Source organism: Canis lupus, chromosome 16 (genome assembly GCF_011100685.1).
Source record: "Canis lupus familiaris isolate Mischka breed German Shepherd chromosome 16, alternate assembly UU_Cfam_GSD_1.0, whole genome shotgun sequence".
Classification (NCBI taxonomy): Eukaryota; Metazoa; Chordata; class Mammalia; order Carnivora; family Canidae; genus Canis; species Canis lupus.
The window spans coordinates 23,888,068-23,905,883 of NC_049237.1; the positions used below are offsets into that span (position 1 = coordinate 23,888,068).

Consider the following 17,816-nt stretch of genomic DNA (forward strand, 5'->3'; position numbering starts at 1 on the left):
AGATCTCATGCACTAAAAGATAGAAGAAATGAGGAAAAGAACACAAGTGCTGGTTAGCAGTTTATTAGTCATTTCAGTTTTCTTCCAAAGAAAATAGTTCCACTGAATCCATGGATGGTGCTGGTGTGGTGGGCAGAAGCAGGATAATCAGCTGGCGTGGCTTTGAAGTGTGGTGGCAGGGCTTCCACCCCTTTCCCAGCTCAGCTGTTGAAGCAGAGAGAAACTTCAAAGGCAGACTTGCTGTTGTTACTGCTGGTGGGGGGTTGTGATTCCCTTCAATTGGCTTTAGAGAAAAAATGAGGAGGAATTCATCCTCTTCCTTTTCAAGGTTTAATGCTCACCAAACGATATACAGCTTTTAGTTATGACTATCTCTATCTAATGGATGCAAATAAAAAACAACCACAGTCAATTTCATTGTGATGTACATTTATTTAGGAACAATATTTTTATAAATCATCTGAGATAGCCAGTTTCTGTAATTCGTCCAGATTGTGCAACACGTCAGTGATACAAGTAAACTCCTCCTAATTACATTTTCTGCTCACAGAAATATATGGTGGTTTTCCTAAGAGCAAAGCAAAGTGTAAGATCGGCCCCATGCTGTTATATACCCTGCCTGTAATTATGACTGTTTACAATCCTGTAGTCAGTTTTTCATTCTATTATCTGCAGTACACTCAAACTCTTCTGTGAGTCAAAAAAGAATTATTCCATTAGTCAGCAATTCACCTTGTACAAGAGAGACATTTTTGAATAATATAATTAAAATTTAAAAGCAAATGCAATTTCCCTCAATAATTTCATTTGGTCTAAACCTTTCCGTTTAAAATTTATGTTCTTTACTTCATAATTATAAAGGGAAAAGGAAACAATGCTTGAAATATTAACTCTAACTCTTAAAATTAGGAATGGCTTTGATTCAAAAACTTCTTGGACAGGGATGTGGACAGGGAAATTCCCTTGCCACTACCTCCCACCAACTTTTATCTAAAGAAATATGAAAAATTAGATAAAAACATTTCAGCGTAAGGTACAAGATATGAGAGTCTTCAGTGAAGCTTATTATGCTAAAAAAGTGTAAGTAACCAGACAGTTATATTAAACTTGAGAGTTACATGATCAAAAAAGCAAGTTGCCAACACCAATATAGACGTGTCCATTTATTCAGCAGCATGGCTCCAGTATGGTCCAAACAAGACTGTTCTGGTGGGAATAGAACTATGGGATTGAAAAAAAAAAAAAGAAAAAAGCAAACAAACTCTTGGGAACACAATGAAGGGAAAACATTCCAATCACAAAAAGCTTCCACAATTAGCAGATAGGAATGCTTCATGACAAGAGTAGAAAAGGCAGTCTCCTGTGCGAGTTCATTTGGAAGAAGCAAAGATCGTTAATTCAATTAAAGTGTGGTAACAACAGCAGTAAGAACACAAATTCATCCATTATCCATATGACATTTATCACAGAATACAACTGAAAAGGATGATATTCTTCCAATGACTGGATTTTTACTTTGTAATTTTGCAAAAACGTTTAAATCAAAGTGGCATAAGCTCCAGATTCTCACTTCCAAAGATGTATTTTTATTTCTGATTGTATCCTGAAGAAATGAAAGGTCCTAAGTATGTGCAGATGGCCTGCGTCCAGGTCTTTTGACCCTCCCCCCCACCTTTTTGGTATAACAAATAACGTGGTGATGCAATTTTAAAAAGCAAAATAACATACAAGGGAAAAAATGACAAGTAAAATGGTTCTATGAAGATAGGGTTTTAAAAGAAATGCTGTTCATGACTTAGTATATTTAGGAGCTTACTACCAGACTGTTGAACAATTACTTAGGTTGTTTGTTCATTTTCTGTGATTTCATTCCAACGAGAGTTGCACACTGTCAGCTTGGTTTTGTGGCTGCTGATAGTCATACTTCCTTGCTATTAAAAAACAAAACACAACAACAAAAAATAAAATTAATAAAAATAGCAAATAATTATTAGCTAACATCATTAAGTCACAGTCAAGTCATGATTCTCAGTAAAGAATTAGCTTAGAATTAAGTAATGTTTTTCATTAAAGGAAATGTATTATACTTTGTGATCCTCTAATTTCTCAACACTGTTGATATCCATTTTTATATATTTACTATTATTATTTGTATATCAGGCTTATTCAGAGCTTTAAAATAGAAGGTAAACATTAAGCTATTAAAGTTAAGAATTTTTTTAAAAAGATTTTTATTTATTTATTTGAGAGAAGAGTGCATGTGCATAAGGGGAGGGGAGCAGAGAGAGAAGGACGAGCGGACTCTGCTCTGAGCACAGAGCCCATACAGGGCTCGACCTCATGACCCTGAGATCATGACCTGAGCTGAAATCAAGAGTCAGATGCTTAACCACCTGAGCCACCAAGTGCCCCAAGTTAAATTAACATTTTATCATTTCCTTCTTTCTTATTTCCCACTTCCACCTTAAGTAAATAGTAATGCTTTTGTTCATAGCATAAGGAATCTGTATTTCTACTTTTCAGTCTAAGAGACCTATTATTGAACGTTGTCTTTGATATAAACTAGAAGAAAAGACCAATATGCATTCTGTATTTTTTTTTAAACATTTTTTTCTTTTTTTTAAATTTATTTATTCATGATAGTCACACGGAGAGAGAGAGAGAGGCAGAGACACAGGCAGAGGGAGAAGCAGGCTCCAAGCACCGGGAGCCCGATGTGGGATTCGATCCCGGGTCTCCAGGATCACGCCCTGGGCCAAAGGCAGGCGCCAAACCGCTGCGCCACCCAGGGATCCCTGCATTCTGTATTTTTTTTGTACTTCTCAGAAATGTTTATTGAAGAAGCATGGTTTTAACCTGCAACTAGAGAAAGTACATGGTTAAAATCTTTGTGAAAGTGATTCACTACCTAGAGTTAAAACTTTCACTCTCTTCCTTAAGTTTTCACTGGCCAAGAAAGAGATACTATTTATTTATGCTACTCAGGGTGCATCCACAAATTTTTGTGGACTAAAGTTTATACAATTTTGGGAGTCCTCTTTAAGAAAAAGAACTTTGTTTGCTATTTCCTCTTGAACCACCAGATTGTCAGGACTACCTAGGTCACAAAACACTAAGAGTGATCCAATGTGATGGGAGTCATTAAATGTGCAATTCCACACATATAGTATTTATAAGAAAAATGGCTTTTTAAAAAAGATTTTATTTATTTATTCATGAGAGACACAGACAGAGAGAGAGAGAGAGAGAGAGAGGCAGAGGGAGAAGCAGGATCCACACAGGGAGCCCAACGTGGGACTCGATCCCGGGTCTCCAGGATCCCGCCCCGGGCTGAAGGCAGCACTAAGTCGCTGAGCCACCCAGGCTGCCCAGAAAAACGGCTTCTAAAGATGTTTGCATCCTAACCCCCAAAATCTGTGACTACATTATTTCATAGGACAAACAGGACTTTGAGATGTGATTAAGGTAAAGACATTTCGAGTGGGAGATTAGCTTGTACTATCTAGCCCAACCTAATCACATGGGCCTTAAAAATTAGAGAACCTTTCCTGAGTTCAGAGAAAAGACTAAGAAATAAAAAAGGAAGAATGATCTGAAAGATTAAATGCTGCTGGCTCCCAAGATGCAGACCATAAACAGAGGAATGGGGGTGGCCTCTGGCAGCTGGAAAAGGCAAAGTCACAGGCTCTCTTCTAGAACCTCCAGAAAAGGAACGTCTGGATGGTTCAGTCAGTTAAGCATCTGCCTTCGGTTCAGATCATGATTTCGGGGTCCTGGAATCGAGTCCTGAGTAGGGCTCCCTGCTCAGCAGAGAGTCTGTACAGCTCCCTGCTCAGCAGAGGGTCTGCTTCTCCCTCTGCCTTTCCTCCCCGCCCCTTCGTGGTCACTCCCTCACATACTCTCCAGCTCTGTCTCCCTTAAATAGATAGATAGATAAAATCTTAAAAAAAGAACAAACTTCCAGACCTTCAGAAAGAAAAAGTACGCTGCTGACACCTTGGTTTCAGCCCTGTAAGGCTGTTCTAGGACTTTTATGCTATGAAATTGTAAGATCATACATTTGTTTTAAGCCACAGGATTTGTGGTAATTTGTTATAGCAGCAGTAGAAAACTGACATGCCTTACAAACACAGGAATTCTGATAAATTATATTTTATGGCATTCCCATCAAAGAAAAAACCTGTGCACTTGGATTATATGTTTATATGATATGTTACTGAGTGTATTACTGATAGGAAATAGCTTTGTTTTGGCTAGGCATCAATGGAAACTTGATTCTTCATAATTTTCCATATAGAGCTTGTAGCTTTGCACTTTTGTTGTTTAGTATTTATATTTTTTAAAGAATTTTTTATTGTAGTAAAACCAAGTGCCCCAACTCCATACCCATTAAACAATAATTCCCCACTCCCTCCTCCTCAGGCCCCTGGCAACCACCATTCTATTTTCTATCTCTATGAATTTGCCTCCTATAAGTAAAATATTTGTTCTTTTGTGATTGGTGTATCTCCCTTCATAGTAAGAATAATTATGAGACATAAGGTCCTCGGGTTCATCTGTGCTGTATACCATGTGTCAGAATTTCCTTCCTCTTAAAGATTGACTAACATCCTATTGTATTTCTATACCACATTTTGTGTATCTGTCAGGGACACTTGGGTTGTTTCCGCCTTTTGGCTATTGTGAACAATGCTGCTGTGTTAAATTTTACTTCTTATTGGGAACTGGTAACATATGCAAAAGGTACAAGGAGGAAACAGTAAAAAGCGTATCTTCCTCCTACCTGATCAATCCTGCAGCTACCCAATTCCTTCTCCTAAAGGAAGAGGTTCTTAGGAGAAAACTTATGCTTAAGACTTTAGAGGTTCTTGTAAAAAAAAAAAAAAAGACTTTAGAGGTTCTACTTGTGTTTATTCATGTATATATATGTGTGTGTGTGTATATACATAGGTGTATATACATACACATACATTTTTCTATTTTTAACCTGAAATTCTATTCTACCCAAGACATATACTAGTGATATCTTGCCATTCTTTCTTGCTTTTTTCTATGCACGCACACATGTATACACACACTTAAGTTTTTACTGTAGGCATTCTTTAAAAAATGTCCAGTATTTTCCCCTTAAATCCCACACAGTCCCATCAATTTAAGGAATGTTAATAATCTGATGCATAACTTTCCAAGCCCTCCTCCATGCTTACATAATTACATAAAATATTATATTACACATAGATTAAACAAGGGATACTTTGGTCATTTGATTTTAAAAGAATAGCATCCTGGTATATATACTATTTTATCTTATTCTTCTCATTTAATAATACACCTTGGAAACCACAACTCATTCTTTTACAAGACCAGTGCTCTAACCCCTGAGCAATGGAGCCAACCACTACTCACTCTTTTAAATGGTGGCATAAAAAGCTGTGACTTAGATGTACAATTCATTCTGGCTCCATACATTTTAAACTTTATTTCTTCTCCCTGACATACATACTCATAGTGTTCGGTACTATATGACATATGAATATTGAGACATGACCTCTGGCTTGTACATTGATATCACATGCCATATTCCTGAAAGCCATTTTTTCTTTCTATTTTTTTTTAAAGTAGGCTCCATGCCTAGTGTAGAGCTCAATGTGAGGCTTGAACTCACAATCCTGAGGTCAAGACCTGAACTGAGATCAAGAGTTGAATGCTTATCAGTCTGAGCCACCTAGGTGCCCCTGGAAGCCATTCTTTTTTTTTTTTTTTTTTTTTTATGATAGTCACACAGAGAGAGAGAGAGGCAGAGACACAGGCAGAGGGAGAAGCAGGCTCCATGCACTGGGAGCCCGACGTGGGATTCGATCCTGGGTCTCCAGGATTGTGCCCTGGGCCAAAGGCAGGCGCCAAACCGCTGCACCACCCAGGGATCCCCCTGGAAGCCATTCTTATATTGTTTTTGCTTACAGTAATTTAATTATACTAGAAATGACTGCAAACCCCATAAATACAAGATTCAAACCCAAACTAAAGGCAGCTCCAACCCAGCTACCCCTCAGCCAGATCCCCAAATGCTTTTGGTCACTTCAATGCTACTCCACATGAGGGGATGTGTAGAGGAGGGCAAATTAGAGCAAAAAGAGATAGCAGTCTTAACTGATGGTTAAAATAGCTAATTTTTGCAAAATTTATAAAAGTATCATCATATGAACACTTTGCCAGGCTGTATAAGCAGAGAGGGTCTTGAAGCTTCAACTTCACGGCAGATCTACTTTTTGCTAATGCTGTGCTAAGTATCTAAAAAAGGCATTAAGTTTTCATTACCAATTATTTCTGATAACCTTTTGCTAATTGAACTCAATTCCAAAAAAATCTATTTTAAATATGACTATATTCAACACAAAACATACTTACAAATGGAGTACATTTCCAGTTGCTGTCTTAAACGAATTTTGCTTATTGTATCATAAAAGCTGCTCTCTGATAAAGTTTCTGCTGTTGGTGGCACACTGAATATTCTCATAATTTTCCTTTTATTCCTTAGACACAAAACCAATAGGGAAGATAGATTTACATTAATATCTATAGGACTGTTAATGGACTTGTGACTATAGTAATCAGAAGCTACATTGAAAGGATGTAAGTAACAATGAGCTTATCTCTTTTGTCTCTGTGAGATGCTTTCTTGGTTCAAGTGTTCTTGCTTTCACTACAAAGTATGACGCTGTACATGTATGGCCACAGGGCTCAAAGAAAGAAAAGAAAGCTGAATACAGCCACTTAATACAACCACATGAAGTACCTCTGTCATGCTTTCACTCCTATCCCCCATCAAAAGCCAAGTATTATACAGAAAAATGCACAAACAAGAAAACATCTTATTTTTCTCCTCCCTCTGGTGTCATCCAAATAAAGCCAAATTACTGGGTTAGAGAATAAACAGAATGTGAGGAGATCTTAATTTTGGAAAATAATGAATCATCACATTTCTTAAATACAATAGCATGGCCTTAGTGGGCCCCTCTACTTAAAATTAACAACAGTGTGTCTCTGTTTTTAAAACAGGAGGGTGGAGAGGAGGTGGTGGCTATTTTTGGAGAAAAGCTGTTACCTGCAAGTGGATGGGGGATGATATATGGAGCCCTCTCTCAGCCACCCCTGAGTCCAGGCTGCCAGTGGGCCAGCTGTTCCAGGGGTCACACGGCCTGGAAGGGGAAACCTGCTTGTCTGATGGCAGGTGCTCTCCAAGCCAAACATCAGTTATTTTTCAATTACTAATTACTTTGAACTAATGCTTTTTTAACCTTGGTAGAGAATACCAAGAAGCACATGGCTATAAGGAGAAGCAGTTCAGTCCAACTAATACTGCTTTTCCCCTCTCTCTCTCTCTTTGGAAAAGAATAGTTAAACTATGCTACAACATTTGGAATTAAAGCAGGAAATACTTATTGAGGATTTACATGATGTGACACAGCAGGGACACAAAGGTTAAAGGTTAAAGTCCTTGTTCTGAAGGAACTAAGGTTTTTGTGGGATGGACAAATAGTCAGATAATACCATTATTATTCAATAAGGGCTATGATATGGTCGTGTATAAGAATCAGAAAGGAAAACTTAAATGTGTGAAGAGGGAATTGCTAAATACATAGGAATTGGTGTTTCTGCATTTCACAGACATGGGCCAAAAAAATATGTTCATCCAAGAGTGACAGTGAACCCAGGCTGGATGATAAAATTGAGCTATACTAGAAATGATAGGAAGGGGGTTACCTGGGTGACTCAGTGGCTTAAGTATCTGCCTTTGGCTCAGGTGGTAATCCCAGGGTCCTGGAATGGAGTCCCACATTGGGCTCCCCACTCAGTGGGGAGTCTGCTTCTCCTTGTATCCCTATGCCCTGCTTGTGATCTCTTGCTCTCTCTCTCTCAAATATATATATAATCTTAGAAAAGAAAAGAAAAGAAAAGAAAAGAAAAAAAAGAAAAGAAAAGAAATAGAATGAAAAGGCAAAACCAGAGTGCCCAGAACTGCACTTAAATCTCCAACTCTTTTTTTTTTTTTTTTTAAGATTTTATTTATTTATGATAGACATAGAGAGAGAGAGAGGCAGAGACACAGGCAGAGGGAGAAGCAGGCTCCATGCCGGGAGCCTGACGTGGGACTCGATCCCGGGACTCCAGGATCGTGCCCTGGGCCAAAGGCAGGAGGCTCACTAAACCAGTGAGCCACCCAGGGATCCCCTAAATCTCCAACTCTTAAAACAACAGTCTCTTCAAAGCCAAATGGTGTCCAGAGCTCCAGAACAGACCCGAGTAGACAGTGCTTTCATAGCAGAAACAAAAATGCTGATGAAATTATTTTTGTGCATTTAATTCGGAACAAACAAAAATGTGACCTTTTTAAAAGCCCAGTTTCTTATCAATCCCCAAATACTAAAAACTTTACCTCTTGGCGTACATGAAGAGAACAAAGCTAACAAGAATCACTACCAAGTAAACATTGGTGGCTTCATTCCAGGCCTCATGAACACTGTAATCCATAGAGCCATCGTCACCCATCACCCCGTAACCTCCAGGCATGGGGCTGGAAGAAAGAAAAGAGAGCAGGGGTTTTCTTAGTTAGGGGTGGTACCACTGTCTGAAGAGAAGGGCTGGCAAACATATGGCCTTCTGGCCAACTCTAGCATGCTACCTGTTTTTGGATGGCCCAGGAGCTAGGAATGGTTTTACATTTATAAACAGATACATTTTGAGTGATTTTAAGACCTGTATAATATCCTTGATTTTTGCTTCCAGCTCTCAAAGCCTAAAATATTTACAATCTGGCCCTTTAAGAAAAAGTTTGCCAACTCTGGCTTAGATAACTAGGGCGTGTAACATATTTCCCCTTACTTTTGATTTTGAAACATTTTACCTTCTCCATGAAGGTGAAAACTAGAGTTTAAAGATAATATTACAAAAGGGATATATGGTTGAAATGTTTTGTACAGTTTCTAAACTGTAACTATCACCCAGATGAAAGCACCCAAGTATTTTAAAACACATATCCAGACAACTGGCTATGATGTTAAAAAAATCATGTCGTGCTCACAACAGCAGCTTAGAAAAGATGAGACCGGCATCGCAATGTTTCTCCCACTGGCCTCCCATGCAAGTGGAAAATGTCTGGAGCTTTATCTAGTTTTGGCCTCCTAGCCAAATGTGGTTGAGAGAAGGTATGGGATAAAAAGTTACTTTCTGCTATTTACACAGCTGTGACTTCAAGGAAATGCATTCTTTGAACATTCCCACAGAAAATAAGAGTAGTAAGAGCAAGTGTTATCAAATAGCAAGTAAAAGAGTAATGGTGTCCTCTCTGTATTTGAGAGGTAGTTGAATTTCTCCTTAAAGAGAAAGTTACCTCTTGTGTTGGATATAAAAGTTAAGTCTATGGGATCCCTGGGTGGCTCAGTGGTTTGGCGCCTGCCTTTGGCCCAGGGCACGATCCTGGAGTCCCGGGATCGAGTCCCACATCAGGCTCCAGGCATGGAGTCTGCTTCTCCCCCCTCCTGTGTTTCTGCCTCTCTCTCTCTCTCTATCATAAATAAATAAATAAATCTTTTTTAAAAAAAAGGTAAATCTAATAAGTCAAATGACCTAATATGAGAAAGAAAACCAAAAGCATTGTTTTAGACATTCTATAAGAGGGAGAAAAACTGAACAAGTGATAGGTGATAAATGTACTGTAGTTTCTAGGAATAAGGCAGTCATTTTTTAACTCCAAGAAAAAGAGTATCTGAAATTGTCCAAGAAATTATTTTGCAATTTTTCTCTAGACATCCTAGAACAATGAAGGCCTAACAGATATTCTTGCACTAAAATATCTTCCAACCTCCTGTGAGCCTCCAAAATATTCTGTAATGTAGATCTGGCTTAGTAATAAGTAAACTTATTAAACTTAAAATAAAAATAAGTTTAATAAAACTTACTAAATTTTATTTTACCTCTGCATGAAAATCAAATGTTCCCATAACTCTACTCCTAAGCCAGGTGGCATGTTTTCCCTGTTCTGACTCGGAAGTTTTTGTCAGATGTAGAGGACATGTCGTATTTCATTTACAACAAAGTGAGTATCATGAATGATCATGATACTTAACTTTAGACACTGAGGTCAAGAGTGAGCTCTCTAAAAAGATCTATTAGTATCTAAGGAATATAAAGACTGGTCTTGTAAAATTAGCCAACTAGTAATAAAAACAGAACTTACTTAAAATCATAAAAATTTATAGATGCAAGATCTAAATATTATTTAAACATTATACCATATCCAATTCCTTGATATTAAAGACTGGCTATGGATTTTTTTTTTTAAGTGAGTAAGAGACACAGGGAGATTTTTCATTGTTATTTAATTCTTATTTCTTAAAACTGAACTCCAGAGTTTCTCTGAAAGTAACATTATGATTCATAGTAAGTAATCAGCCTATTTTAGAAATGGAAACTTTTGAAAGACAACAGACTATAATTGTCTTTATGATTTATGGAATCTAGAATTTTGCTGGTGCTGAAAAAGTAACAACGAATGTGTTTTTGGCAAAAAGAGATAACTTCAGGTGTCTGATTTGAGATGCTGTAGAAGACCATGGACAATCATGCCACAGGGTGGTAGGTTTCAGGATTGGGAGCTATTAAGACTTTGAGAAGAAACAGGGAACATACAGCAATAGCCACTAGAACATTTTGCAGGTATCCTTTTCCTGACAAATTACAGAAGTGTTTCCTACCTGTTTTCTAATACCTGAATGGATCTGAGCCAGGTTAATTTCTTGCTTTGATTTCTCACAAAATTCATGGGCCACTTGATAAGTGGTATATTCCTACCAAGCTTGTCTTCATCCTGCCACAAATATGCCAGTCTTTAATTGTATCTAGAGAAGGATTTTGTCATTACTACTGACCCAGAGTGTTAAAATTTTAACGTGTATTAAATAACATGTATTATACAACATCATTGGTATGCAATGAGACTACCATTCCAGTTTCAGGGACACGCACTTGAGTTATTTTTAGTACTGTAGTTGTGAAAGATTTGCACCACGGGTAGGCCTTTCCTGCTCAGTTCTCCACCATGGCCAATGGTGTGACTTTGCAAGACTGCCAGGAATAAGAAATGGCCTTGTCCAGAGTCATAGCACAGACCCATGGCCCACATGTGGCATGAACTATGACCGTCACCTCCCAGCACGCTAGTCTAACCAAGCCTACACACATACCAGTTACTTCATACCACACTGCCGTCTACAGCGAAATGCCCAGGGGCGTTACAATGTTTCTTTTTCTTTTTTCTTTTTTTTTAAGATTTTATTTATTTATTCATAGACACAGAGAGAGAGGGGCAGAGACACAGGCAGAGGGAGAAGCAGGCTCCACGCAGGGAGCCCGATGTGGGACTCGATCCTGGGTCTTCAGGATCACACCCCAGGCTGCAGGCGGCGCCAAACCGCTGTGCCACCTGGCAAGTTAATATTTCAGCAAGATCACCAATGTAGCTGGCCACATGCTTGGATCCTCACTCAGGGCTCTTTTAAGAAAAACTTATTTTTTTTTTTTATTTTTTACATATTTCTCCTGGAGGCGAATGCTTAAACAATTTTGGTGAGGAGATTCTAGGATGAGCTTAATTAAGTCCCAAGTAAAACATTATTATCCAGAGACAGAGTTCCCAAAAAATGGCAACTAGAGTTTGGTTTTAGTTTGATGAAGTTTTAAGTTGAGAACTAGGAGAGGTTTTCCAGGGATCAAGTGACTACATTATACGTTTCAAAATTAGTTTCCTGATTTTAGGTTCCTGATACCATGTCTAAAATTGAGTATCGCTTGTCATTATGCCTCCAAGGTTATCATATTTGTCTCTTAGAGCTTTGCTATCTTGACACAAATTCAGGGTAGAATCACCCAACAGGGACCCCTGGGGGGCTCAGTGATTGAGCATCTATGTGCCTTTGGCTCAGGTCATGATCCTGGGTTCCTGGGAGTCCTTCATCAGGCTCCCCGCAGGGAGCCTGCTTCTCCCTCTCCCTGTCTCTGCCTCTGTCTCTCATGAATAAATAAATAAAAATCTTTTAAAAAAAATCACTCATACAGTTCCTTACAACACGATTCACAGCATTCTTGTGATTTCCTTTTTCTGTCCTCTGAAACACTGGAGGTTTGGGTTCCTAAAGCGGAAAGGTTCTAAGCAACAGGCCTTCCACCGAGAGGAAGGCAGTCTGAGGACTCATGATGGGCAGCGCACACGCTGAATTTCTGCACCCCGCCTGCTGGGAGGCACCGAAGTTCCATTTCACGGAAGGAACCGGGAAGGTGGTGGTAGTTACGTAACGCGGCCGAAGTAGCGCGGGCTCGGGAGGGGGCGGCCGCACCGCTGTCCGTGCACCTGACGCCCAAACCCGCGCCCCTCCCGTGGGGACGCCGGTGCCGTGACCCCGGCCCTCCGGTCGCGCGGGTATGAAGTACACCCCCCCTCCCCCCCCCGGCCCCGGGAGTGGCCACCGGCAGCCTCCCGACCGCCGGCACACCTGCCTCCCCGCCGCCCGCAGGCTGTGGCGTCTGGAACCCCTCGCCCCGCGCCGCCTCTCCCCTCCTGCGCCCGCGCGGCCCACACGGCGGCTCCGGGGCTCTATCCTCGTGACCCCGAAGGGCTCGAAGCGGCGCAGGCGTGCGGCAGCCGCGGGGGCCGGGGGGCGGGGGGCGGGGCGGCCCCTTCGGCCCCTTCCCCTCTCTCCCCTCCCCGGAGGGGCCCGGCGGGGCGGGGCGGGGCGGGGCGGCGCCCAGGCCGAGGGGGGCGGGGCCGGGTGACGCGGTCCCGCCCCGGGCCCGGGAGGCGCGGAGACGCGGGGCCACTCACGCTGCTGGCTCCCGAGGCGGCGCGCGGCCAGGCTGCTCCGCGCGGGGCGCTTTCCCCCCGAGTCGGGGCCGCACGCGAGGGACCCGGTCACCGAACGGACCTGCACGACCTCTGCCTTCGTCATTTCCTGCCGGCCCGCCGGTTTCCGGATGGAACGAGGAGCCAGGTCTTTCCCCCCGCCCCCGTCCCCCTTTCAGTCTGGGAACGCGAGCGACGCTGCGAAGGCCCCGGTGCCGCCCCCGGCGCGTGAGTGCAGCCGGGCTCCCTCCCCCCGCGCCCGCCCGCCGCCCGCCGCGCGCCCCCGGCCCCGGCCCCGCGGGAGGGTCCCGCCGCCCCGCCGGCCCGTCCTCGCGGGCGTCGCCGCGGTGCGCCCGGACCGGCGGCAGCAGCGGGGACCGGTCGTTCCCGGAGCCGTGCTCGTCCCGCCCCGCGTCTGCGCGCCCGGCCGTGACTCAGAGCGCGGGAGGGGGTGCGCATAGTCCCACGCGCCGGCAGGGAGCTGGAGACACCAGCGTGTCTGCTGTCATGACGAGGACGTAGACCGACTTTAATAATTACTCTGGTAACTCCTTAGGAAGGCGTAGGCTCTCCGAATGGTCTTTCCAGTCCCACCGGCATCACGCGATCAAGTGATGCGTGGCCGGGGCTGTTGAGGTGTCCTAAAAACGGAATGTGCCCAGGATGCTGCAGAATTGTCCGTTGAAGTGATTTTTGTGTATCTTTAAAAAAACATCGTGTATAGGGACTTGAACAGTATCTTTTCTAGCAGGAGACAGATAATGAACTTATGCAGGGTTTCAGCATCAGTGTGGACGTCCTGAGATTTCACTGGTTGGTAGCAGCCTTGAGAATAAATGATCCCTTGTCCACGTGCTTGAGGTCTTAACTGTTTATGTCGAACTAGTTCCCTAGGGTCAGCTGGCTGTTCATTGTAATTCATACTAGACCTGGTAGAAGTTGTATTCTTTTTTTGTTTTTGTTTTTGTTTTTGCTTTTGCATCGGGCCGCTTTATTTAAGGGCTGGTGACTGACAGCTATCCCCGGCCCCGCCCCTTCCTCCTCTAAAAAGCAACTACACGTGAAAGGGGCTGTTCGCCAGGGCCCAAGGGGACTGTGGGATTATTCTTAATTAATAGGCAGAGGTAAGACCTAACGTTTAACCCAAAGCCCTTAGCAAGTTTTCCCTGCCTTTTTTCATGGCTCTGTTCTGTTACAATTAAGCTCACGTTTGTCTGAAGAGACTTACTTAGTACAATAAGGTACTAACTTTACTTACAGTATTAGTTTCTTATGTATTATAGATACATAATCACGACCATACTTTATAACCTTATAGTTTTGACTCTGAAGTTGGAAAATTAGAAACAATGATAAGGTTGATGTTGAGTACTGTTTGCCAGGCGTGTGCCCAGTGGTACCTGGTTTATTTCATTTAATCTCCTGGGATAGCTTTCACATAGGCATAGGTTGCTCAGAAATTTTTGAATAGATGGGTTTGATTTGAATGTCTTAAATGTGGAGTATGTACATTAATTACTTCTGTTTCTACTTTTGTGAAAAAGAGTGTTGGCAATATAAAATGACTCAGTAAATTAAAGTGTTTTTCAAGCCTGAAGATGTCTCTAAAATTGCATACAACAGCAATTGGTCCCTTTATTTGGGTGTTCAGTAGTTTCTAAAGCACTGTGTCTCATTTATCCAAGTTCCCATAACACGTCATCATCACCCGATGAGCAGGCTATTGGACCTTGAAAGAAGAGAAATGTTGGGGAAGTCGTAATGACCGTTCTGCAGGGCCCCCTCTTACCATATTTTTCTAAGTGACATTCCTGATTAGGTTGACAAATGACAGTGAAACAGGAAGAGTAATTTTTCAATACCGAACCAAGGAAATACAAATCAGTGGGTTGGTTATTACTTTGTTGATAAGTCTAACATTCATGGGTATATGAATGTTAAGAATGTTGGGTTATCTGTATTGTAGGGTCTCTACCTAATTTTTCAGTTTGCCTTTAAATATCGTAAGCACTTTGTGCTTTATGCATTAAGCACATAAATCTAGTACTTTGTGCATTAAGAAGTTAGCATTTTTGATTGAGTAGTACTCAATTAAACTGAGTAGTTTGACTTCCTTAGTCAAGAAGTTTCTTTTGACAGTGTTTCCAAAAATGCAATATAGAGATTTGTAGAGACATAACAGTGATGAGATTAATAGTGAAGTCTAACAATTTGCATCTTGTGAGAGTAGAAGTAGTTGAAAAGGATGGGAGAGGACAGCAGAGGGGCTTGGAAATGTGTCTTAGTTTGTGATGAAAGTATATTGGACTTAACCTGTCTCCTGATCCTAGTGGTCCATCGTTGGAGAGAAAGAGATTGGGATGGGGGAGATTGGGAGAGGAAGAGATTAGGGGCCGGGCCACTCCAGCTTTGACTTCTCCACAGAATCTGCAGCCCACAATAAGCCCTTTGAATGTTAGCTGCTTATGTGACACAATTTGGCATTTAATCCTTTATGGCCTTATACTGTTGCATAAGCATTTCTGTGTTTTGTCTTGGTTTGTGATGAAAGTATATTGGACTTAACCTGTCTCCTGATCCTAGTGGTCCATCGTTGGAGAGGAAGAGATTAGGAATGCTTTGCCAGTCAGTATTTATAAGAAGGTTCCTTTAACTCCAGGCCTTTTCTTTGGGGGAGGGGATGAGTGGAGAGTTGTCTTCAATGGAAGGATAGAAGAAAAAAATGCACACATTTTCTTTTGGAGTTAATACTTCCACCCATCATGACTAATTGATTCGTGTCATCTTGTTACCACATGCATCTTCAGGCATTTTCACGGTAGATATTTGATATTTGTGGGCAGCTGCTAGTAGATCGAGTAAAGAAAGGGAAAAGAGTGGATTGAGGTAGAGACAGAGCACAAGGGTATATGCAGCAAAACATTAATAGGCTTTTCATTTGGGGAAAATGGAAACTGGGGCTCTGGTGGCCTCTTATGAAAAATCATTCCAATAGTATTAACTTTGTGTGTTTAAAATCTCTTATATGTTATTTGTATCCAGAAATATGGAGAATATCCCTTTGATGTGTTTTATAAACAACAGAACATTTAGAACGCAGTACATGAGAGTTACTGAATTTTTCATGGCAGCCGTTTCTGTATGTTTGTCATCATTAGAAAGTCAGAGCAACCATGATGCCAGCATTGGCTCCTATGTGTAAGGCATTTAATCATTTTGGAAAACAAGTTCTTCTCATTCCTTACTTCAAAATGTGGCTCTCACATGGAGTGCCCTAAAGCTCCAGAGTGCAGAGATCTTTTCTATCACTCATTGCCATATTTCCAGAGCCTAGAACAGGACCTGGCATATGGAAGGTACTCAGTAACTATTTGTGGAATAAACAAAAATACATTGGAATCCTCTTTTCTTTCCACTGCTGAAGATCCTACTTAACTTTAGGGAAGTTTTAGCATTTTTTATTGGATTTAATTGAGTAGTTTTGACTTCCTTAATCAGGAAGTTTCTTTTGACAGTGTTTCCAAAAATGCAATGTAGAGATTTGTAGAGACATAACAGTGATGAGATTGATAGTGAAGTCTAACAATTTGCATCTTGTGAGAGTAGAAGTAGTTGAAAAGGATGGGAGAGGACAGCAGAGGGGCTTGGAAATGTGTCTTAGTTTGTGATGAAAGTATATTGGACTTAACCTGTCTCCTGATCCTAGTGTTCCATCGTTGAAGAGAAAGAGATTGGGATGGGGGAGATTGGGAGAGGAAGAGATTAGGGGCCGGGCCACTCCAGCTTTGACTTCTCCACAGAATCTGCAGCCCACAATAAGCCCTTTGAATGTTAGCTGCTTATGTGACACAATTTGGCATTTAATCCTTTATGGCCTTATACTATTACATAAGCATTTCCGTGTTTTGTTTCTCCACCTAAAATAGAGGCTGCTTGAGGGCAGAGAATATGTATTTATAAGGTACTATGTTTCTTTGTTTATCCAGTATGATAATAAATGCAGAGTAGGTTTATGTATATTTATTGAGTTGATGTTAGATACCATAGGGGAAATGTCAGAGATACCGAAAATGTGGTTCCAATCTTCAAGTAGATAATATTTTAGTGGGGCAAATGTATACAGTAGGAGAATTTGTAGCTAAATAAAATAAAAATGATAGCTAACATTTATGTAGTGCTTAAAATGTGCAGATACACTCCTGTTCCAGGAGCCTTTGGCTGTTAATTTATTATGAATCTCTCATAACAGTCTTTTGAAGTAGTTGGTACGGTTAGAATCCCATTTTTAAGGTGAGGAAATTGAGGCACAGTAGGGTAATTAAGTCACTTGCCCCAGGAATGCCACAATGCAAATAGTGAGGGAGACTGGATATGAACTCAGGTAGTCTATCCCCCAAGTTAGGGTCAATTTCTGTGGGGAATTTACTTCAAAGAGGAGAGATCTAAAATTGACACTATTTTTTTCAAGTGTAAAAGGCTCTCTTTCTCAGATTTCAAAGTAGCATAAAAGATTGCAGTGATTGCGCTACAGAAACAGGGGTACTGTGTTTTGAAATGACCAAAGGCAAGGGGAGAGAAACTGAATTTTGAGTCTCAGAGCTGAATGAGGATTATAACTCTTTATAGGTATTGAATCCTAGTACAGTGATTCACTGGGACATAGGACAATAACTGTTTATTAATTTAGTGTCAAAAAACTTACAAAATATAATATTTTTTTTTTACAAAATATAATATTGAATGATACTTGATGTCTTACTGCTTTTCTTTTTTAAACAGTTACTAGATTTAATCCCTAATGATAACAATTTACCAGGAAGTGAGTGTTACTGGACATTTCCTGTGTACTTCTATCCATTTGCTTTGTCCTTACGTGGAACACTGTTGGGGCCAGGAGGAAACCAAGAAATACTTCTTTGGT

General features: G+C 41.1%; 2 protein-coding genes across 6 annotated transcripts in view; one reads left to right on the top strand and one right to left on the bottom strand.

Annotated features, from left to right (window-relative positions):
* Nucleotides 1-412: 412 nt before the first annotated feature.
* SMIM19 (small integral membrane protein 19) lies at nucleotides 413-13,131 on the bottom strand. 5 transcript variants are annotated; one of them, XM_038559929.1, is made up of 4 exons: nucleotides 12,978-13,131; nucleotides 8,438-8,575; nucleotides 6,409-6,533; nucleotides 413-1,931 (listed from the first exon to the last, which is right to left on the bottom strand). In XM_038559929.1, exons 2-4 carry the CDS (start codon nucleotides 8,569-8,571, stop codon nucleotides 1,867-1,869), a joined length of 324 nt encoding a protein of 107 aa, XP_038415857.1. In that variant the 5' UTR covers nucleotides 8,572-8,575; nucleotides 12,978-13,131; the 3' UTR covers nucleotides 413-1,866. The 5 variants fall into 5 exon arrangements, with proteins under 5 accessions (XP_038415857.1, XP_038415856.1, XP_038415858.1 ...); XM_038559928.1 differs by having other exon boundaries at nucleotides 12,878-13,073; XM_038559930.1 differs by lacking the exon at nucleotides 12,978-13,131 and adding an exon at nucleotides 12,549-12,685.
* The window catches only part of SLC20A2 (solute carrier family 20 member 2), a 100,651-nt gene continuing 95,745 nt past the window's right edge, over nucleotides 12,911-17,816 (top strand). The window contains 1 exon segment of the mRNA XM_038559927.1: nucleotides 12,911-13,043. The gene's annotated coding sequence lies outside the window, so the exon portion shown is untranslated.

Coding starts and splice junctions, on each gene's coding strand:
- SMIM19 (XM_038559929.1), bottom strand. CDS start 8,571: ATGCCTGGAGGTTACGGGGTGATGGGTGACGATGGCTCTATGGATTAC. Junction 6,534..8,437: donor CTCTTCATGTACGCCAAGAG/GTAAAGTTTTTA, acceptor TTTGTGTCTAAG/GAATAAAAGGAAAATTATGA. Junction 1,932..6,408: donor ACTGGAAATGTACTCCATTT/GTAAGTATGTTT, acceptor GTTTTTTAATAG/CAAGGAAGTATGACTATCAG.